This window comes from Haemorhous mexicanus, chromosome 4 (assembly GCF_027477595.1).
Source record: "Haemorhous mexicanus isolate bHaeMex1 chromosome 4, bHaeMex1.pri, whole genome shotgun sequence".
NCBI lineage: Eukaryota > Metazoa > Chordata > Aves > Passeriformes > Fringillidae > Haemorhous > Haemorhous mexicanus.
In genome coordinates this window covers 52141396-52165028 of record NC_082344.1, presented here as the reverse complement: position 1 = coordinate 52165028, position 23633 = coordinate 52141396, and the positions used below count along the sequence as shown (strand labels likewise).

The following is a 23633-nucleotide window of genomic DNA, read 5'->3' as shown; positions in this document are numbered from 1 at the left end:
CACATCAACATGTGAATACAAAATACATTACCCAGAGTTCATGCTTTGGTTGCACTGCCACTACATAAAACAGATTTATTCAGACGCAGAAGACATGCACTAAAGTTCAGTGAGGTACAATCATAGACAGAACCTTACCAAAAAATAGCACACTGATCTGTACTCACTACTGAAACAGACAACTGGTAAACATTAATACAGAAATATCAAGGAAAGGTCTCTTTTTTGAAAAATACATTTCCAGATATGCCAAAGATTGGTGCAGTATAAAACAGTTTTCCCAGAATTTTTCCCCTCTCTGCTTTTACAACAATTTCTCCTCTTATGTCCCTCTCTTTCAATGAGAAAACCTCTTACTGAAAAGGCTCTGGTTCACATCCTTAATGTTCAATTATTTGAGCTACTGATCACTCATTATTGAAATTAGTGCAAATTAAGCATGTGTTAATGGCATCAATTCATGATAGCATCACTCTTTATGACAGTACATAAGACTCCCTTTTCTGAATTCTGGTCTAATAACAGTAGTAATTAGGAATATGTTTGAGTGTGTGCTTATGCAGTGATAGTCAAAATAATATGACTCCCAAAAAATATGATCCCAGCTAAGAGTAAACAAAGTTTTGATCCAGGTAAATTTGAAAAATGATTGCAGCATCTAACTCCAATTAATTATACTGTCTGTTTCTTGCCATTTTTTTAAAGTATCACTTAGATTTCTTGGAATCAAGTGTTTACATGCAGATTAGAAAGAAAATGCATAGGACTAAAATAACACATTTATTACATGCCATGTAACAGCTCACTGCATTCTCATTCCTATTTGCACTCACATTACTATGAGAAACTAAAATTATTTCATCGGAAACAAAGGAAGTACACAGAAAAGTTTGTCAACAGACAAAAGCAAGTGTATCCACAAGCCAAACAGCCATAACACTCAATAGGTTCAATACTCCACTACATTGTTCCATAAAATTAGAGATGAAAGACTTCTTATCCATCCCTTGCCAATTCTGAATGTTTTCAGTTCTCCAATTCAGTCACTGGAGGCTGATTGGCAACTGACAACCACATGAATAGAAAAAGCTAACTAGATGAGCCAGAGGAGAGCAGGCTGTGAAATTTGTATTTCCTCTAGTGAAGTGCCAAGTTCTTTTAAGTTTCCTCTGTTTAAAGGTGAATTAATGAACCTCAGGAACTCACTAAATCTGGGCCTTGCATTGTACAGCAAACTGACTGCTTTTCAAGCACACATCCAGCATACTGCTGAAGCAACCTTCATCCCTCCTACAGAGGAAAGTGTTCAGCATGCTGTCAAAAAGCATCAACCTACATTGCGGAATAAAAACTGACATGTTTCTTTTGGACTGAACATTTTATGAAAACAAGACTCTAAAAAACCAATCAATTATAGCTGATCAGTGTCGTTAATGATACCGCACTTCTACACCCAGTCCAACAGTCAGGAGAGCTGGTGCTCAGAAAGGTCATACCAAAAATAATGCCAGCCAACCTCATCATCAGGGCTTTCAGATTCTCTCAACCACTCCTATATTTCATCAGCTAAATACTAAAATAAAATTTTCATTAAAAGTGGATCTTTTGTCACACCTCCTTCCACAACAACTGCACATAATCTCACACTCTCTATTAAACTTTGGGGCTGAACACTGGAATAACATTTCCTCTGAAATGTATATTGAATATCATATCTTACTATGCCTGGTACCAACTAGACTATAAATACAGTAATCCTTTCTAAGAAATTTAGAGGAGGGAGCATATTCAACTGAAATATTGGGGGAAGAGGGGGAGCCCTTAATGCAGCATTTTCTATTCTTAGCTATTAATCATGTCTTTATCTTTAGTACTGAACATCCTTACCTACAGCCAAATACTAATCCCATTAATCCTCTTCAAAGATCTGTAAGGTCTTCTGTGTAATGCTGACTTTTACTTAATGCATATCTTAATTTTACAGTGATTTTTGCAAGCTCACTTGAGACCAATTTGTCTTTAAGAAAGGAGGAAAGACTGCACTTTTCCATAATGAAGACAATGGATTTAGAAATAGAAATTAGATACCAAATGCTGCCAGACAGCAATAGTCAACACCAAGAGGTCAGTCCAGAAAGACCACTACTGAAGGATTTCTATCAAAACTTTCACCACGGAAAGGATGGGCACCTGGTCCTATGATTTTGGGGTGATATATCCCACCTTGGAGAAGGTTCAGCAATGCATAAGGATTATTTAAACCCCCCCTCCATAACATGTCTTTTCCATTAAAAACAAACAAATATCAAGAAGGTAATTACCCAGCAATCCACACCACACATTCCATACATTAATACCACCTGGCCTTGGCTCAGAGAGCAGCATGTGCAGTAACAAACCAGCTCTACAAAACCACACTGTGTGCAAAGGGGACCAGATCACACGCTGCACTCTTAGGACTGGGGTTTAACACAGCGACTTTGAGTACAACCACTACAGCGCTGTTACAGGCCTTCCAAATTCTGCAGATACAAATGCTTCCAAATGTGGGGTTATGACTTTTTCTCCAACACTGAGTATGTAAAGACCATTATGCTTAGTGGCCAGAATCTGGGCCAACACCAGTCTGCTTTCCATGAAATGAGCAGGCAATGGCAGCTGGATAAGAATTTCTGAAAGTTGTACACCTCTTGGACAGTTTTGGGGAACTCACAACCATGAAGTAACCGGAGATGGAGCACAGTTATAAACGAAATCTAAGGCTGAAAGCCAAAAGCCTCTATTCATGGTCAGGATAAGACAAGCTCAGAATTATCCTTGGGTGTTTTGATACATCCAGTCCTTGCTGCTCTTGTATCTGCATTCTGTATAAATCTGAACTGATTAATTATCCTCTAATCACACTTTTTAACATACTGGAGAGAACAAATGGCTGACTGAAAAGAGGAATGTTACATTTCAGCTTTTTAAAATTAGGGATTAATAAAATCATCACCTTATGGATGAAATGGATGAGAGTAACTAATCCCATTTAATTAAGGCTTTCTTTGCAAAGGTGTAAGAGATGCTACAAAATCCTTCTGCATTGTCATTTAGGATTAAAATTGAGAGCTTATGTAGGTTGGTTCAGTTAAATACCATAGCCTATGATTCTGCATTTTCTTAGAGCTGGAAAAAAAATGCATGTATGTGTGTTAAGGAAAGATAGATCTTAGGGATATTTATTTTAAAATGTTCTCTTCAAAATACCAGTATCAGTTCTACAGTTGATCACAAGAGGGAGACTACATCATCATATTTCCTCTCATTGTTTCAAATTTTTAAAGCATACAAACAATTTGAGTCATTTTGGACCAGCTCTAATCTTTGCTCAGTTAAAAGTAGTAATGACTATTCAATTAATATTTTTTTTCTGAGTTTGTCAAATCTCTGAAATTTACAGATAAAGATATCCAATCCAGTAAACAAGGTTGAACAATGCAAAGGCAGTTGGAAAGAAGATTCGAGAATAGGAGTCAATTTTTGCTATCCGGATGTGTATTCTTCCTTCTCGCCAAGATCCCGTGCGGCAGTCTTCGAAACAACAAAAGAAACTAGCACAGTCTTTTCCTTCTAGGCACTCATATCCATAATCATCATCACGTTCAGGGAGATGATTAATGCTATTCATTGGAATTAGTGTTGATCCAGGTCGAACAGCAATTGTAGGTGGTTTCTTAAGGAAAAAAAAAGGGAAATATAGTTTTGAATGCTTTTATCCTCACATTAAATAATTCCATAGGCTTTCCCTGACAATATAATCACCTTAGGTACAATACACAGAAATTCCTATATTAAAGAAAACAGTTTGGGGAGCTTAGAAAATGATGAACTGCTATATGTAATTAGTGCATGCAGGCAAATGAACTACTTTCACCTGCCACAGTGAAAATTGGGTTGTGCTGGGATTTGGGAATAGCAGATAATTAGTCACACAGACAGGGTTAGCTGATCCCATCTACACAACACAGACAAACATTTTGAAGTCAGTCACTTCTTGGCAAGTGGGTCACAACCAAGTCCACAAGCAGGCTGTAATCACCACTAACAAAGGAATGATGGTCCTCCCATCTTCTGGAGTCCTTAGGAGACTAGATGTGTTTCTGGAAGCTACATTTTCACAAAAAAAAAACAGCTAATGGGTTTAACACAGCATTGCTGGGGAAGTTTAACAGACTGAGACATGTAAGGCCAGGCTACGCCCTCTAACCCTCAAATGTTAAATCCCTAAACAATAGAGTCTCCCTTTAGAATCCAAGACATGACTCCTTAGGAGAATGCCACTCAAGTCACCAATTAATTCAGTTCTTAATTCTTATTTTTACTTTCTGTGGTCATAACAACCTTCTTGTATCTGATAAAAACTCAGGGTAAAATGTTACAATTCTCATCGAAAAAATCTGGGTGGCTTATTGCCTAGTACTTATAGTGTTTGCTACTCCCTTACTTGTGACTTTTGCCTTTCCACCTTCCTTTTACTTACACTAACACAAGCTACCTTTTCCCCTTTTATTTCCTCATTTCTCCACAGTTTTATATGCATCATCCTTGCTTTCCTGATTGTTTCAAAATATATTCTCTTTCTTCATATGTCTTTTATCTTTTCTTTCTAAATTTCACGCCTGTTTTACATTTCATGATCCTCTTTCAACTTACCCCACCCCACACTTGGCATCTCTTCTAAAATCTTCAGACTAAAGAGAAGGATTACATTAACACTACTCTTACATTGTGCTCTCTCTTTTCCACATTCTTCATATTTTGTCATGTAAGGACATAAAAGAGCAGGAAAGGAAGCAGGGAGATAATCTAATTGGATATTATTAACCAATTATACATGATAGACAATGAAAACGCATGAAAAAAATATGGAAAGTGGGAAACCATTGTTTAACTTCTTGTTATGCTTTAAAGTCCTGTTGTCCCACTTCCTGGGAATTACTTAGACCAGTACACAGATTTCTATACATTGTTAAGGTAACATTCTTTTGCTTCAGGGGCATTTTACACAATATCCCAAGGGATGGTGTTAATAGAGTGCAAAATCCACCATGTTTTCAAATAGCTTTATTTAATAAATGTTTCTACCTGAGAAAGTTTCACACAGACTGCTGTTTTAAAAATGATTACACATGATGACCTAGGGAGCTAATTATCATCCTGAATGACCTCATTATTCTTTTCAGTTATGAAAAAATACTGACAAGACTAAGAAACAGGAGTTACATGCTTCTATCCTAATTTGAGGCGTTGCAAAGAGGGGTTATTTTTACAATATATGAAAAAAAAGTTCAGGGTTTTTTTTGAAATTAAGATAAAGTCTTTATTCTGCTAAAGATAAGCAGAGAAAGATGTCTATTTCTGATTCACACCTACTCTGCTCTGCTCACTGTTGGTTTTGCCCATGTAAGATTTATGGCATGAGTTGTCTCTACTAGTGGGGTAAAACAGGAATCCTCAACATAGAAACTTGATGGGAGAAGGAAAAAATTACAGTACTGCTTTCCACTGTTCACATCACCAGCACAGACTGGAGGTGGCTACTGAATTACAAGTTTGAAGAGGTGGCTTGAGAGAGGCAGACACAATCACCCTGTAGGCTTAACTACCTACAGGAAATGCATAAAATATGAGTAAGAGGCAATGAGAGGGAAAAGAGAAAAAAAGACCAACACCTAACAAGAAAATGCCTTTATATAAATTGGAAGAAATTGGGGAAAAAACAAAACAAAACAAAACAAAACAACAAAACACCACAACATGTAGATATAGAAGTACATGCTGACTTTTTATGGATATGCCTACTGAAATTGTAGATAAAACAGCAGGTATTATGAGATCATTTATAAAACAGTCTGATAGGATCAAACTCCAATTATTCTGCAATAACACTAATACAAGTACAAAAGAAATCCATTGTCTGTGGAGAACATGGCACAGGTGATGCATTCATTTCAGGTGAAATGATGATCAGAACAAGATCCATAACTAATTCAGTTTAATCTTTCCTGCTCAAACTCATTATCCTTACTAATGTGGATTTGCATAAGCCAATTCATACTACCTTTCTTGAATGATGTCAGTCCATATTTTCTAAGATAAAACTGCTGTAATCATTTGCAAAATCTTGCCATTTTTTCCACAAGATCATTTATTGTGGCTTATTGGCATCAGTTCCTGGAATAGTAACCATTTATTGCATTTTGCAGTAGAAATAGAAGACCTATGCAGGGCAAGTTTCCCAAGGGGAAAAAATAACTTGTAAATGAGTTTTTGGAAGGTCTTAAACTGACTTTAAAAATTAAACTGTTTTTTTGAGTTACATATCCATAACTACAAGACAAAAAGAATTAATATAAGTCATTGACAAAAATAAAGGGGGAAAAATAAAAGAAAAAAAAAGAATAAAAATAAAGGTATCTGTAATGCTATGATTTATTAACTAATTAGATGGCTTTTTTATTTACTTGGAGCAAGAAAAGTCACATCTTTTTCTAAAACATCACCGGAAAAACTTTTACCAAATTAGAATCCTTGCATCTAAGTATATTACATTTAATTCTCCCTTTCTTTGTGTAATCTCTTTATTTTGTATGGTCTTATAGCCATAACATGTTTAAAAAACTCTGTGCAGAAAGTTTTTTATTTCTAAGAAGTTTTTTCAACTTCTTAGAAATAAAAAAGCATTGTTTGAGAACCCAGTAAAACACAACTGAGCAGTATTTTAGTATTATACTGCTAATTTTACTCTTAGTGCAAATCACAGCTATTTATTCAGGAAGTTTCATAGTTTCTATCTCATCATTATTTTCCATTTAAAATTTTCATACGCACTGAAAATCTCAAAGCGCTCGGCAGATTATTGCACACATGGGTGATGTGTGAACAGATTCTGCAAAATGGCATTATTTCATTCAATAGAGCATACTTGCAAACTGCTTCAGTGTCTTTTGATTTGTCAGCAGCTGATCCTTAATATCTGCCTGGTTTGAATACAGCACTACATCCGGATATCTTTGCCTTCTCTGTGCTGTGCATGCCAAGAGCAGACCTACTCAGCTCCCTGCTCAATAAGCATTGTTGGCACCTCCCTGCAGCAGCAACCTGAACTTGAATCTGCTGTGCTGACCCTGGGATGCCCCCACATCCTCTGTTACCACTTGCCCTCATAACTCAGCTGTGCCCTTGCCAAAGCCTGTGTTCTGCTCCTTCTGTTGTTCCCACATGTGTTTCTACCACTAACAGGGAGCAGGTTTGAGGTTTCCATTTTCCAGTTTTCCTGACTGTGCAGGATTCCCTGAGGATCATAGTGATGTCTGACCAAGGCAGCATAGGGAACACTTCACCACTGGCCTTGTCCTAAACACACAGCTGATCCCCTTGCTACAGCTCACCAAATGAAGCCTAAGGGCTCTCATTTCCCTGGAATCAAGCCCCAACAGCCTCACAGTGTCCCCATAAGAGAGAGGCCCACAGCAGTGCTGCTCAGAATGGCTGCACCAGCTCTTGCTGACATGAGCAAGAATGAATACGGTTCATAATAGGATTTCTGCACTTCCATAGCTGCAATCACTTCTGTAATTTCTTACCGATTTCTGTTTCACCTCATACAGAGCTGGTATTCAGCCTTCATCCATAAAAGGCAACTGGTATTATGGTTCAGGTATGCTCCTGCATCTTTTGATGAGATGATTTGGAAAGGGGCTTTATAACATTTTCCTTTCTCTTATTGTTTCCAATGTTTTCTTACTTTAAAGACTACCTTTAAATATTTGTACTGACTTAAAACAATGAATTCTTGGGAAATTACAATATTCTTACTACACAAGCAGAAAGACTCTTAAAATTGAATAATACTTGATCCTAAGATGTGTAGAGGTTTACCATAAAAACATCAACTTGTAAAAGCAGAAGGGTTATTTAACCAGAAAGAAATGTGAAGCCAATTTAGAAAAGAGTTAAGATAGAATTTCTGTAAAGGGATTCAGAATACTGGCCAATAATAAGCATTTTTTCCTTTGCAAAGCTTTGTAAGGCTTAAGTTAGATGATGCAGATCCAAAGAAATCCTCACACCTTCATCAGTCCATGCACATTATGTTTACTGTTACAGTTTTAGTTGTGGTCTGCCAGGTGCTGTTTTCAGAAGCACTGTGCCCCTACAGAACCATCTCCGTGGGCACACACTTCATGGGCAGCTCTAGAAGCACCAAGGACATGGAATATTATATCAAACCACTCTCCACCTTAGGCTCACATATCCTCATTCACATATGTGAAATCACCTAAACCCTTTGCTCAGTAGTTGTATTTACATAAAATTAGTACAAGCCCCCAGCTGCAAAAAAAGAGAAAAAATAAATATTAGTGTTAATTAGATTTGAACATTAGCTTTTCCACTTAAGAAGCAGTCATTCAAAATGAAAGCTGCAATAAAAACCACTCTGTATTTCTTTTTTTTTTTCTTGTTTGACTAAACTTACTGATGGCTTGGATTTTGCCTTCTTTTCTTTTCCTTTGACCCCTTTTCTGTTGCTGGTAAAGTAATGTAAGGTGCCATATTCCATCAAGGCAGCAAACACAAAAATAAAGCAAACTGAAACAAAAAGGTCCATTGCTGTCACATAGGAAACCTTTGGGAGTGACTTCCTAGCAATTGTACTCAGCGTTGTCATGGTCAGCACTGTTGTGATCCCTGTAAAGAAAGGAAAAAAGACAGAAAATGGGAAATGTAGAGGTAATCAAATCATATTGTCACCGAAAAAAGTAATCATACTAGCTCTTAATTAATTGATGAATTGTATAAGGACTGACCCATAGGAGGGTCAGTGGGTTCACCACTCATTACAGCCACATTGGTGCTATGGCAAGAATCCATCCCTATGGATGCAGCATCCTCTATGGGATCATAGAGAAAGCAACACATTTCCATTCCCTTTAAATCCCTCCTATTTTCAACACACTGAACAAACAATGACACTAAGTTTGTGAAATTTTATAAATCTGACATGAAATGTACACATAAATACAGTAGAAAAATGGATACAAATAAGCTAACAAACCTTATGAGCACAAGGAAGTCCCTTAGCTCAAACTATTAAAAGGTTAAAAAAGGATGCATTCAGAAATAAAAGGTGCATTATTTATCAATGACTTTGAGCTTTTTGTAAACAAAAAAAAAATGAATAATGTTTCCAATTGTCTGCTTCTGAAGAAGACATAGAAGATCAAATTTGATGACATTCACGGCTTTCTGGTCTCATTGTCTAAGTTACCAGACATGCTTCCAACACTGTGTCTTAAGTAAATGTTCCCCTTGATTTGCTTACATACAAGCTAATTAAAAGAACAAATTGGCCTTAATAGCTATGTTTTCAAAATATATGCTCAACTGTACCACTCTTCATTAGTTTAGCATTTATAAGGTTTTAACACTTTCTTCCTGTATTTGATGCTTCAGGGAGATGCAAATCCATTTACACAGTAGTCCAAAATTAAGCATAACCTTTCCTTTGAAAAGCAATACTTGAACACAGAAATAATTTGTTATTTACATGCACAAGATTATTTAAAACTAAAACAAAAACAACCAAAACAGATAAACAAACAAAAAGCATTACACCAGGCTAAAACTGTCTATGGCTCACAAATCAAAGCATGGAATCACTGGTAACTATGGACTGTTCCTGCAGCACGAAGGCAGTGGTGTTTTTCCAAGAGTCTCCCAATGAAATTACATGTCTAAAGGGGCAAACAGAGAACCACAGTGTTCTTCAAAAGAGCTTCACTCCCACCAGGTACTTTTGAAAACTGATTTGGCATTCCTCTGTATAACTAGATATTTAAATATCTGTAATCACCTCCAATCTTTTGCTCTGGGAAACCACAATCTTCCAGGATCTTCCAAGAGATGAGAGAAAAAGGTCCAGCCTTTTCAGGGTACCAGACCCCAGCACATCCTTCAGGTGGGAAGTGGCACCCACCATTCCCTTCTTCTACTCAGAGAGGACAAAAAGTGACACAAATTTTTCCAGCCTTGTCTGCTATTTGAAAGGCACTGGGGGCTGTCACAGAGAGCAAACCCTCAACAGCAAATCGGCTCCCTGCCATAATAAACCTGGCCTAGTTTTGGTTTTCTTGTATTACTTTCTCTTTCCATAGAATTGTGTTTATTTGACAGGTACTCTCCTTCTCCAGAACATTTGCACGTAAGAAAAGTCATCCTACAAGATGTCAAGTGATGGCTTTTGCATGTTTACAAGAAAGGAGTTCAGAGTTACCTGCAGGGAGCTGTAAATAAGTTATTACAAAAGTTTGTATTCCATCTCGAGTAGATGAAGGCTGGTACTGCTGATGTGAGAGCTTGAAAACTTCAGCTTAACTGTGACATCAAAGACAGAGTTCTAGGTTCGTGGCATATAAAAAGTACTTTATAAAAGCAAAAAACTGGATACAGAACTGGAAGGATACCAAAAGATACCCAAAAGGATACAGAATTGAAGGATACCCACCACTTTTTTCCTGTTATAACTATTGTATTGAAACTAATCAGAACCTACAATGATGTTTGAGTCAAAGAAATCTGATGAAATTTCTGCATCAAAAGTATTTTTCACTTATTTATTCTAGACTTTAGACTCTCTTCACTAAATTTTGCAGCACTTTCAAATAACATAAAGTTGGGGTCCAAGACTGAGATTTTCATCCCTTACCTTTTCATTAGGCTACTGAGCCATGCTTGTTCTTGCTTACTTTCTCTCTTGACTCATTAATCTGGCAGGCTTGCAGGTGGTTCAGTTTCAGTGGGAAAGGCAGGGAGCTAAAGTGTGGGCTCATGGCAGGGTGGGAATGGTGGGTTCACAGCAATATAGCTGATGGGGAAAATTAACTCTCATCTCTAACTTCCTAACATACAACTCTCAGCTCTTGACCCTTTCCCCAAAATAGGTCAGACTGCTGTCACTAGTTCTGCTACAAGCATCTGTCCCTGCTAAGCTCGAAGCTGTGTCCTGTGCACTCTGTGTACCCATTTATCAGGCTTTACATGGGGACTAAAACTTTTCTCCAAGGCAGCACAAGAATCCTAAACAGTCAAATTTAGCAGACTGATGCCGTGCTAAACAGGTCAGCCAAGATGACACTAACACAGAATTATCTTTGTATTAGAACTTGTAACACTTCAGAACTGTCTGTGGTAAAAGCAGGAGTTTTTGTGAATTACAGGCTTAACTTCTTCAAGTGCAACTTTGGTTGCAAATTTTCTGTCCTATCCTGGGTCTAAAAGAATAATTTAATCATTCTATAAAAAAAAAAAAAACAAAAAAAAACCAACAACCCCCCAAAACAAACAAACAAAAACCAACAAAAAAAACCAATGCCAGCAACACAAAAAACCCATCAAAAAAACTAAACCTGACTTTCATCATTTTTGGTCATGTAGTAATGACTTCATTTGTTCCATGATGCTAAGTGTGAGACTAATAATTGCCACATGACAGTCCCTGGAGATGATAAAAAAAATAACATAAAGAAGAAAAAACATATTTATGTGAACAACAACAGACCAACAAACTTGGATCAGGATTTCCATGCTCAGCTTTGCTTCCTTAAACTCTGCCGTGCAACAACAGCAGGATTCTCCTATTCCCAATGTTGCAGTTCTAAAGAGAGAATGACCAATGGTCACAATCTGAAGGGGAATAAATTGTGGTTAATTTGCTCCCTGCTACACATTTGTTTTCTTTGGGAGTACCAGATCCTTGAAGACTGAAAAAAGACATTCTTACCCAGAGAAGTCCTTGCAGGAACTGCATCCTTATTGATCCAAAATGATACCCATGAAAGAACAACTGTGAGTATACAAGGAATGTATGTCTGAATAGTAAAATATCCCATACGTCTGCTGAGATCAAAGAATATTGTCATAATAATATAATCACCTAAAAATTAGAAAAAAAATTATAAGGCATATATTATGGTTTTCAGTTGTATCTTCATATGTTAGTCTTGATCTAAATAGATATTGCACAAAATAAAACTCAACACTTTGCCTTACCAGACAAGGTATGAGAAATTTCAGTTGTATTTCGTAGCCCTACAAATGCAAACTGATACAATCTCCAGTATTTTGGATCTGCCACTTCAACAGAGGTTTTCTTCCATTTGTATTCAATTTCATTTCTGGGATATCCATCTAGAATGAAACAAAAAAAAAAAAAAAAAATCAAACATTTAGCCATAAAATGTACCAAAGCATGTTTTCTGATCTCTGAAGTTACTTATCAACTAAACCAGGGCTTTACATAAAGTGGATCTGAGACCATCTATAGTCCTTTTGATACACTTAAAATTTACCCACAAAATAAATGGCATCAATTTTAAGCCTAGGTAAATGTACAGTCTATCAAAAACTGCTTAAATACAAATGTTTAGAAAATATCTACATGGTATTCTCAAACTCCAGTGACAAAAATTGGCTCAGCATCATCACTATTAAAACCTAAATGCCATTACATTATTATTAAATGATCAGAAAGAGCTTAAAAGCACACTTCTTAGTTCATAATTTGATGGTTTAGGGAAGACCACCTGAAAGGAGGCTGTAGCATGATGGGAGTTGGCCTCTTCTCCCATGCAGCCAGCAACAGGGTGAGAGGATATGGCCTCATGTCTGCATCAGGGGAGGTTCAGGCTGGATATCAGGAAGAATTTCTTCACTGAAAGGTTGTGAAGCTTTTTGGAACGAGCTGCCCAGGGAGATGGTGGAATCACCATCCCTAGAGGTGCTGAAGAAACAACCAGACATGGCACTTTGTGCTATGGTTTAGTTTAGAAGTTGGTGTTCAGTCACAGGTTGGATGATACTGGAGTTTTTCTCCAATATTAATGATTGCATGATTACAATAGCACAATTCCCTTGGATTTTTTTTTTAAACATAGTTTGTATCAAGAAAAAGAGCCTGAAGGCTGTGGTTTTGCTCATATAAATGAAGTCCACTGAAAGGAAAAAAACTTTTTCTACTGATTCATCATTTACAGGAGCAAGTTGAAGAAGACATATCTTATTCTTCCTTTTAAATATAAAATATGGAACAAAGTATAAAATATGGAACAAATTCAAAGTTGTCAAGTCTTGCAGGCATAAGAAAACAAAGTTTTTCCAGGACAGTGCATTTCCATTAACTGTAATAGGCACTGTATTAGACTCCTAAGAAAAAACACTATTTTTAAAGTTGCAAAAAATGTATGTGATTCAAGTCATTCATTAGTGTATTAAACAATGCAATAAATCGAGTCAAAATATGAATGGTCAGTTCTTTCTTTTGCCATGAGGCTTTAAAAAGTAAACATTTGCTCTCCTGATGCTAAAATTTAAGTAAATTTAAAGCCTGAATGTAAAGAGGACAAAAAAGTGTTTTACCACGTACAGCTTGAAAACTCTAGAGGGCAAGAGTGTTCATCCATAGGAAAATTATGAAGCTGAAGATAACATTCAGCATTAATTGTCAACCTAATTAGAAAAGGAAGGGGAAGAAGAAAATAGGTTATATTCAAGAATTCAGACACTTCGTACTACATAGTAAAGAACATGCACAGAAATAAATTTTTCCAATTAATGGATATTATGAATAGTCTCCTCTGTATCAGAAAAACAACATCCAGCATTAGCAACAAAGAACAAAACAGGAATTATTATTGCATGCAACTTGAGGATCTGTGTTGTTTCAATTGGTATTTCAAGCCATTTCCAAAATTTCAACTGATTTGGGGGCACCTCTCAGCTCTACAAGAAATAGGAGATAAAAATTAGGATCTGAAGACAGGGGAAGGAGAGGAATTTATGATAGCACAAAAAGGAAGTTTTTGTAGAACACACTTATCAAGTCAAATTGCATGTGGCATCATTGTATCAGGTGGCTTTAGCTAAGAGAGAAATTGTGGGGCACATTGGACTCGCTCTGTATTCACAGAAGCAGTTCTGGTGAAAACAGTATTTGGATAGGAAAAAGCAAACTAAGCTTCTACCTATTTAATGTCTAAGGCATTCAAATAATTCACAACTTATAAACATTTGAGGACTGGTTTAGGAGTCATAATTGTCTGAACTAAATCACTTTCTGCTTTTGAAAATGCTATCACAAATTTCCACACAACTTCCAAGGAAGAAGTGCAAAATCCAGTTCTGCTACCTTTCACTAGTAAGCCAAAGTAAGGGGCTAAACTTCAAACTGACTTCTTTGCATTTAAAATACCTCCTCCTTTGTTGGCAATACTGTATAGAAAGGCAGAATGTCTTCTAAAATCAACTTTAAAAATTGCCATAATGCTCACATACTTGACTGTGGGCAATACTTACATTTTAGACAAGAGATAGGAAAAGACTCTGAGACATGCTGCCAGATAGTTTTATAAGCCTCTGAACAAAGTATTTGTTCTACACAAACTGCCACTATGACCTGACTAAAGGTTTATAAGGAAAAGTGTATTTCTTAGCATACACTGTGGGAGAGAGGAAGAGAGACCCTTCCCCACACTTTCAAGCAGAATACTTGCATTGCTATGGAGATGTTTTTCAAATTTGTCAGCTATATCTATGCATTTATTGCCTTTACTTTCCACTTTCAATTTTGGGATAGTTAAATACTCATAGGAAAAGAAAACAAGCTGAGCCTTGTGTTCAAAGCACCACAACTAGATCTGGAATCACTGATGGTGCAATGGACAGACCATGGTCCACCCTACAGAAGATTCAGTAAGGCTGGTTAACATTTTCACCATGTCTGCCCCCTGAATTACCAACAAGGAAAGAGTGGTGATACAGGGGAGCCCACGAACCTGGAGCACTGTCAGATCGTACTATTGCTCCTTCAATAAGCACAATATGAACCTCTCAAATGTTGTTTTACCTTAGGTCAAATTCAGGCCATATCTTCACCCATACAGATGTTTGTGTGTTGCAGTGCAGGGTGAAAGCCTGTTCTGCTGTTCTGTTACCAGCTCATTGCACTTTATTTCTCATACTCTGACACGGGAATTCTAACCTATTGCTCTGTGAGCGCTCACATGATTTTTCTGCTCATATTCTTTTCCTTCTGTTACTTTGAATCTCTTTAGAATAGTTTTTTCATTGAAAATGAATTGACAATGGAAGGGTAAAGTCCAAGTATGGCTCTACAATTGCTAATTAGAAAAAGAAAAAATAAATTAGCATGTCAACAGAAGGGTCTCTCTAGAGACTTTTATAAACACCAACTGGCATAATAAACCATTTAAAAAGTTCTCTTCAGAGATGTCTGTATGCTCTCAAATGATGCATACTAAGAAAAAATAAAGTGAAGAAAATCCTTGTAAAGCATTCTAATTCTTCTTACATTCGATACATGAGAAATTTATACATTGTTCATGCAACATATACTGCATATGAACACAGCATAAATGATTGAGAAGAAAGTAATTAAAAGTGCCACTTTTTGTTTTAAATAGATAAACAAATAAAGAAACTCTTAAGAGCAAAATCATATTTATGGCATTCTCTGCACAGATTATTTCTTGATCAGCTCCTGACTTACTACAAGATTTTTAGAAAATATGACAGAGATGACCCTAAAATACTTTCTGTAGACTACAGCCTTTCAAGAACTGTTTGAAAAGAGACTCAAAAATCAGTAGATAGCCTTAAGCTTAAAAGCAGCACACGCATCTCCCATTTGCCAAGTAGAATTACCACCAACATGTTTGTTTATGCTATTTTGGATGAATAGATCTGTTGATTTCAATAGCTTACGAGAGTAAATATGTTAAGAAGTATATGCAGGACTGGGGCCTTAGCTTTAATCAATTAAAAATCAGCTTCTTATAATTTTTATTATTTAAAGCATTTAATGTTTTACTTATGAAATATAATTTGGTGGAAATTGGATTATTAAGTATTTTGACAAAAAATAATTTATCTGCAATATATTAGTGACAGACCACCATGATGCTATATACTATATAGCACCCTTTTTTAAATCTTGCCTGTATCTAAAGGAGATCATAATTTGCTATCACCTTCAGTTGTCCTTAGGTAATTATCTCTGCATTATATTTCAATGCTACGAATTTCATCTTTTTCATGACTGAATGACCTTTTTTATTTTCTTATTTAATCAATTCCTTGCAAATTCCAATGGTCCATAACAAAAGACATGCCAGGAATTTGATTCATATTCATTATTTTCATATTCCTGGTTGTAACAGGAATATGTTTTGGCTATTTTTCTACCCAAATAATCAAAACCCACCTTAGCGTGTATAGTACTCTTCCATCACTCCAGATTCGAAGCAAACGATTTGGAGTTGTAATCCAGTGAGCATCAGATTTCCTCGAGTTCCGGAAGAAAGTGTCTGGAATCCAGATTTTTCCAACCATATTGCTATTAAGCATAAGCACCTTCATTGAGCTGTTAAATTTTAGACGACTGTCATACCAAGTCTGGGCAAAAATTATATCTATAGTGTATTCCTAAAAACAGAGAAACAACCATATCTATGTTTACGTTTACCAACGTCTGCAAGCCAACTGGTTTTTGACTCATATATAAATCTGAAGCCACCTCCTCTATTCTCTTTTGTATTACCATTTGCATAGCAGACAGCAGCCAGTGAACCCAGAATGAGAGACAAAAGATGCACACAGCCTTCTGTCGCTACCTCCTCTCCCCTGACACACACTGATTACTTCAGGAAGAAGATATGGGATGGGAGTGTAACTTGGAGGTTCTCGCACAGTACAATCACCTCTGGGGGCCCTGGACAGAAATTTAAGGGCAACCTTAGTACTTCAGGGTTAGACTATGTTAAGACAGAAATTCTATATTTTTAAGAACCAAACAAAGCAAGCTTTCTATGTTTTCCCCCAAACTTTTCAACACACAAGTTAACATTTTTCAAGAAATTTCAGATTATGAAGAATTCAAGAATATATGGAAATTAAACATGCCAGTTTGCAGAACTATCTGTTGCCATCTGCCTTGTACACGTACCAACATACACACAAAAGTACACATAATCATAATCAAGAAGGAAATTTCCCTAAAGAAATTCCACTTTACTTGTTGAAGCCTCAAGAAAGATCCTTCTGTAATAGAAAAATCAAATTCCTGTGTAGATTTATGGCCAGAAAAGAAAGGTGAAAAAATAAATAGAAAAAGGTAACCCCATTTTATGAAGTATTTCTTGACACAGTAAAACCTGAGAGGGATATCAATACAGATGCATAAAAGAATTCTTCTTTTTGAAGAATCCAGCCAGTTGTTTCTACACTTCAGACAAAGGGGTAAAGCAGCAGCTCTCCATGTTTTCAGAGCTCTAGACCATATTCTGACCTTAATGGCAACAGTCCCACTACCTGATGGCAGATGTGATCTTTCCTGCAAGGCTGCCCCATGAGGGCTTCCATGAGCAACTGGGTGGCTCCTATTCTGGGAAAGAGCTGGAGACCAAGCTGAAATACTTGGTGCTCCTTGTTCACCTCTCAGTTGTGGGGTTAAATGGACCCATAGGTCCATTCAGTGAGGAAGAGACAGTGTTCACACTCTTGCTTGAGCCAAAGGGGTTAGTATACTTGGTCAATAAAAACCCATAGTGCAGTCAATCAATTCTGTTTTTAAATAAAAGCTGAAGGTTTCATTCATTGGAGTGGATTTTTTTGTTCATTTTCCTTTTAAGCAATCACAGCAGCCAACTGTACAAGTTACAGATTCCTCACTAGTTTCAGCAACTGAAACCACCCATCTCTTAGGAAAGTTTGAGAAATTTGTCACTTCAACCTAGAGAAGTACCAAGGCAGATATTCCAGGATTATCTTAACCTCTCTTAATTTTCCCACCTCTCCTGATGGGAGAAGTACAAGTTCAGGAAACTGATATGCTAGAAGGAGGTTTCCTCTTGCTCTATGATGTATGGCAGATGAATTACCACCTGGTAATTCAGTGTTTTCCATAGGTTATGAACAAGTAATGCATGAGGGAAACAGTGGAGAGACAGAGAGAACAAAAATACTATAAAAATGCAGTTTTAAGGGGACTTTGTTCTAAAACTTTGTGTATTTCTTGAGAGTCACTGCCATCAGAGGAAGATTCTGAAGGTCAAAACAAGTCCTTACCTATTTCTTTTTCTGTAAACAGAATTCCAGATACCTGTGAAAACCCTGGAACTGTTTAACCTTAAAATTCAGCTTTCTGTGCCTATTTGTAGTTACAACTGAAAATGAAACTTGCCTTGCTATAGTATAAAGGAGAGCCCAAGGCAGTGCACCAGAGAAGTGTTTTAATGGGCTTTAATGGGACAGAATGAACAAAGATTTACACATTGCCTTTACAACACAAGTAGGAGAAAGAAAAAAAGAAGTGAGCAGAATCAACAGACATGATGAAATGTACAAAAAGTGAAAACCATCTGAGTTTGAAGGTGCTACTCTTAGCAGCCACTTCACAGGAGCAATGCCTGGTTTGAGAAAAAAAAATCAGAGTCATTACAGTGAAATCCACTCAAGCAAGGAAACACAGCTTGTCATAGAATACCAACCACCCTAATAAACTGGAATAAAAAAGGAAGATTATTTTGAACACAAAGAACAAGGGAATGGCCTCAGCAGACTGAGATGCTTGTATTCTTTTGCCTTTCAGTATTAAATGTGCAAGTTTGTATCCTGTTAACTCCAAAGAGCAGCACTGTGCCAGCTACTAAGTGGAAAAATAGTTCTGTCTCAGATTAAACCAGCATGTTTTAGAGGAGCTGTTTAGAAAACTTTTGGGAAGAAAAAACCCCACAAAAAATCCCCAACAATAATTCTTCATCATACATTTATAACTGTTCAAAAATAACCCAGTACACAATAATTTAACATCAGAAAATTAGTTCCCAAGCATCTTGCTGAATGTCAAATGAGACCCAAGTGCTAGCCTCTTGTAACACACCTAAGAGACTTTCCCTCCATGTATAAGCTCACACTTCTACACTCAGACATATCCTTCTCCCTCTCCCTCTGGAATTAGCCAACTACAGGCATAATCCTACCATTCATCCCACCTGAAAGACATGGACTTGCAGCCTCATGGTGGGTGGCAGCAGCAGCTCACCATGCTCTCCAGCAAGGATCCAGAGACAGTGCTCAGATTTCCCCCAAGAACATTTATTCCACTTCTACCATCTGCCTTGGTGGCATCACTACCTACTTCTTCAGCATATCATTTATCCTATGCTTCCCTAAGACCTCTCTGTCTTTGAGGGTACATAACACATCTTGAGGCAGCACATATTCTTCACAAAATGCGTCTTACATGTGATCACATTTTTAGCCCAAAATATTTCCTACTTCCTTTTAAGAAGGGGAAATCTGGGTCCCTAAAAGTTATTTAAAATTAGGTAGAAAAAACATCATACTCTCTTTTCTGAGAGTACTTTATTTCTGTAACAAGATGAATAAAAGCTCTATCTATTGTATAAGCAAGGAAACAACAGTAACAAGATTTATAAAATATTCCTTCAGTGCAATAAATCTTTCTAGCCAACTACCTTGCTTTCCTTGTTTTCTTACAAAATTTAAAATTATCACTCCTATCACTTCTACTAGACTTTCATGAAACTCACCATTTAATGCCACTGTGCAAGCATAAAAATTGGTTTACTACCCTCTCTTTCAAATTAAACTAATGGCAAAATAACCATGCAGAATAATATGGAATCCATCTATGGCTTCGTTAGTCACAGTTTAATTCATATTTAGCCTCACAGGGTTCAAGAACAATGGCACATATTGGCTCCTATTTGGCATTTGATTAAATTGCTGAGTACTTTTTTTCACAGCTGGCATGAAGTGCCCACCTGCCTAAATATTTACAGATAACTTCAATCCTCCTCCATCTCTTTCCTCTCTAAGAGATCTTAGCAAACTCCAAAGGCTGGGAACAGTGTGACTAATCAGAGATTACCATTAAAGGGCCAGGCAGGGCACAAACTGTGACTACTGACAAACAGATTCATATCCTGAGTGGAAGTCATTTAATATATAAAAACAATTACTTCAAACAAAGCAAGAACAGTTACTGAAGTGGGATAAATAAAATCCTTCATAGGTTTCATTGTCATGAACAGTTCAATTAAAGTCAGATTTCCAAACATGTCAGTGGATTGCTTTTTTTTTTTTTTTTTTTTTTTTAAACTGGAAAGCTGTGAAAGAAAGAGAGGCAGATATCATCTAATACAATTGTTTCTCTTTATAAACTGCATCACACAAATTCCAATATAATATCAATGAGGATAAGAAAAAATGTAGCAAAAAAAAAAAAAATTCTTGGATATTTTTCCTGACAGTCCAACAACTGATTTGATATTCCACAATAAAAAATTGTGGAGAAGGCAAGTAACAAGTAGCTAAATTGTTGGCAGGATTATGTTAAATGCAACACATTTAGTTTGAGAACAGAAGAAAGTGGCCAAGTTCCATTTTCTGTTTTCTGAAACAGAAAATCAAGGATGAGTCCCAAAACCAAACTCAGAACTAAAAAAAAAAAAAAATTGTTACAAACTTCAGACCTACAATATAGCTAATAACCAGTGAATTTAATAGAAAAATAAATAATATTCCTGTCATTTCATCTTTGCTCAGAAACCCACCCCAGCTTTTCTTCCAGATTCAAAATTTTAGGTGAAGGGCACCTCAGTGTTCCTGTAATGCTGTAATGGCACATTCTGAAATCTGTGTCATATGGAGCTCCTCAAAGCAGTTCAACTAAAAAGCTGATATGCCTTTATTTTATCATTCTATTCTGCCTTCTAATTTCTTAAACTGGAATTCAATGTCAGTGAGGCAGGGAATTTTTCAGAAAAAAAAAATTATGATAGGGAAACCAAAGAAAGCATTCGACCAGCCTATATGGTTTCACAATAGGAGATGTGATTTAATACCAAATATCAATTTGGTATTCCAATTAAAAGATTTTAAAAACAAAAATTTCATAGACAAAACTAGTAACCACATGCTTTCCTAAGAGGTAAGCACAAAATAAAGCATCAAGCATTTGCTAATTTATCTTCATCTTCCCAGGGTGGTGCCAATAAACACTTGTAACCTTTGCCATTTCCCTCACCCAAATTTCTTTGGACATCAATAAAGGGCTATAAAGTAATTTATTAAAATACTTAACCTATCTTTGATGTATAACCTCTCCTAACAAAATGTGGAAAATGTGGCTATTCTTCCTGGTAGGTTACTTTGAAAGCCCTTTAAAGAGATTTTTTTGAGATGCTTCAGGGCCAACGATGGTTTCAGAACTTAATCCCCACGGCTGAGACCAAAGCAAAGTAAAATTTCTTGGTTTAGTAAACCATTTTAGTCTGATCTTTAAAGCAATCTGAATTTACTGACCTTAGAGTGAAACCTGATAAATCCAACAAACCACAGTGCTTCTGACACATACCTGCAACACTACATTGATGATACTGCAGCCATGGAAGAGGTGAGGGCTGCAGGAAATGCACTGAACAGAAGTGCACAGTGTCTGCTTCCAGAGTCTTTTAATCAGTCAGATTGCTATAATTGTACAGATAATCACACTGGAGGATGCTATGAGAACATATGCACAGGGTAAGTGGAAATATGGCAAATCATATCTACAGAAGGTGAGGGAGTACAGCAAGACCTACATAGTCACAATTCAGGAAAAAAATCTCACTCTTCACATCATAATTTGGCATCTGTGCTAATTTAGTCCTTATTTTGAACATGCAAATTGACAGATGCAAACAACAAAGACAAGACTTATTTCAATGTTTTGTAGATTATGAACTATCATTAAAATCTTGCCCATAGTGAAAAGATTAGCTGGAAAAGTAGCTAAAGCACTTCAGCAAAATTTATGCTTTTATTTCATCAGCTTAGATTTTGGTCATTTGAAGAGAGCACGAGGAGAGGACGTAGATAAGTTACATACATAATCTATATATATTCTCATGGCAAATATATAAAAAGTTTTTATTTACTTTTCAATAGAAAATTGAATATTTCAGCCAGCAGCTCTCATGAACAAACATTAAACTCGATAAAGAGCAAGAGGAGAGAACTCAGAACAAAACAAAACAAAAACCCACAACAACCACCAAAAAACCTAACAAAAAACCCCCACAAAAATAGAAACAAACCAACTACCAAACGTGTAAATACATATATATATATAAAACCACATGAATAAATGGATTAAGGATTTGGCTTAAAGATTGTCAATAGTGATTTATCTGCTCCATTGACTGTACTTTCTAAATTAAGCAGTTACATTTACTATGCTGTAATTAGAGACATGCTAGCCAAAGCTGGACTCACAGGCAACTTTGAGCAAAGCCTTACATTACTCAAGCACAAGGTTTTGTAGTTTCCACTTATAAGCAAAGGAAATTCTTCACCGTTCAGTAGGCTGCAACTGTTTTCAAAGCAAGACTAACTGCACACTTACTGTGTGGCCTTTAATGTACATGGTTTTCCTGCCATGGTTAAAAATCCCAACATTGATGGCAAACAGACTTATCTGTGGCTTGGTTCCTACTCTGCAACTCCTGTAAAATACATGATCCCACATGAAATACAGTATACCTATTTGGTTTTCTGGGGCAAAAATCAGCTTCAAACACCAATCATCTGCTACATTATACAAGAGATATAATATATAATAGCATGTGCAGCCATCAAGAACTTCCTAAAAGGAGCCTCTACTTACTTACTAGTCTTACTGGTCTCAAGTACATAACCTGTTGTGGGGATAAACCTCTACAATTGAGACACAATTGTAATTCAAAAAGGCAACATCTTAATCAGCATTTACTGTATGCTTGTGAATGACACACCTCAATACAGCCCAAGAAAAAGTGTTTTAAAAGTGCATTCTCCATGGTGGTCTAAACAAGCACCCAGATGTGAAGACTCGGTGAAATTTAAATCGGGCAAAACCAGAATAAAATGGATGCCAAGATCAACAGGCAGTGAAGCTGCATTCACTTATCACCAAAAGCATATTCCATTTCTAAACAGCTACTTGGTGAGGGCAGTCAGCCCTGCTGCCTAGGGAGCAAGGCAACACTCCTTCCAGGGGTAGGGTTACTGTCCTAGGGCGACGTTAGATTGCTGGTATCCCCATTTCTGTGTGTTCTTTATGCTGGATAGTATGTTCTGTGCCTTTAAGACTGGCTCTGCAGAGTGAAAGTTTTGTTTTGGACTTCTTATCAGCCACTCGGCGGGACATACAGATAGTCCCATACATAACGCTGCTTTTTTGCTTTTTGCCCTGCTTTTCGCTTTGCTCTTGCTTCTGCTTGCTCTTGCTTTCTGCTTCTTCTCATTAGTTAGTTTAGCTAAACAGTCCAAATTCCTTCCTGGACTGTTTCCCCTTTCCTTTTTGGACCTACCGAACCTGCTCTGGACTGGGATCTGGGAAACACCAAGAAAGAGTTTGCATCTTGTGGCTGCAGCAGCTGCCCCAGCGCCGGAGTGACTGATAACAGAGCAACCCCCCAGGAGAGACTTTCTGAATTTGTCTTCTTTTTCAGAGTGGTGAAAGAGTGGTG

At 36.8% G+C, this 23633-nt stretch overlaps 1 protein-coding gene across 1 annotated transcript in view; it reads right to left on the bottom strand.

Annotated features, from left to right (window-relative positions):
* Positions 1–3436: 3436 nt before the first annotated feature.
* GABRG1 (gamma-aminobutyric acid type A receptor subunit gamma1) overlaps positions 3437–23633 on the bottom strand; it is a 51071-nt gene continuing 30874 nt past the window's right edge. The window contains exons 4-9 of the mRNA XM_059844896.1: positions 16322–16542; positions 13466–13548; positions 12094–12231; positions 11825–11977; positions 8522–8733; positions 3437–3715 (exon numbers count right to left, since the gene is read on the bottom strand). Coding sequence (XP_059700879.1) covers positions 3437–3715; positions 8522–8733; positions 11825–11977; positions 12094–12231; positions 13466–13548; positions 16322–16542 — 1086 coding nt within the window. The remainder of the gene's footprint in view (positions 3716–8521; positions 8734–11824; positions 11978–12093; positions 12232–13465; positions 13549–16321; positions 16543–23633) is intronic.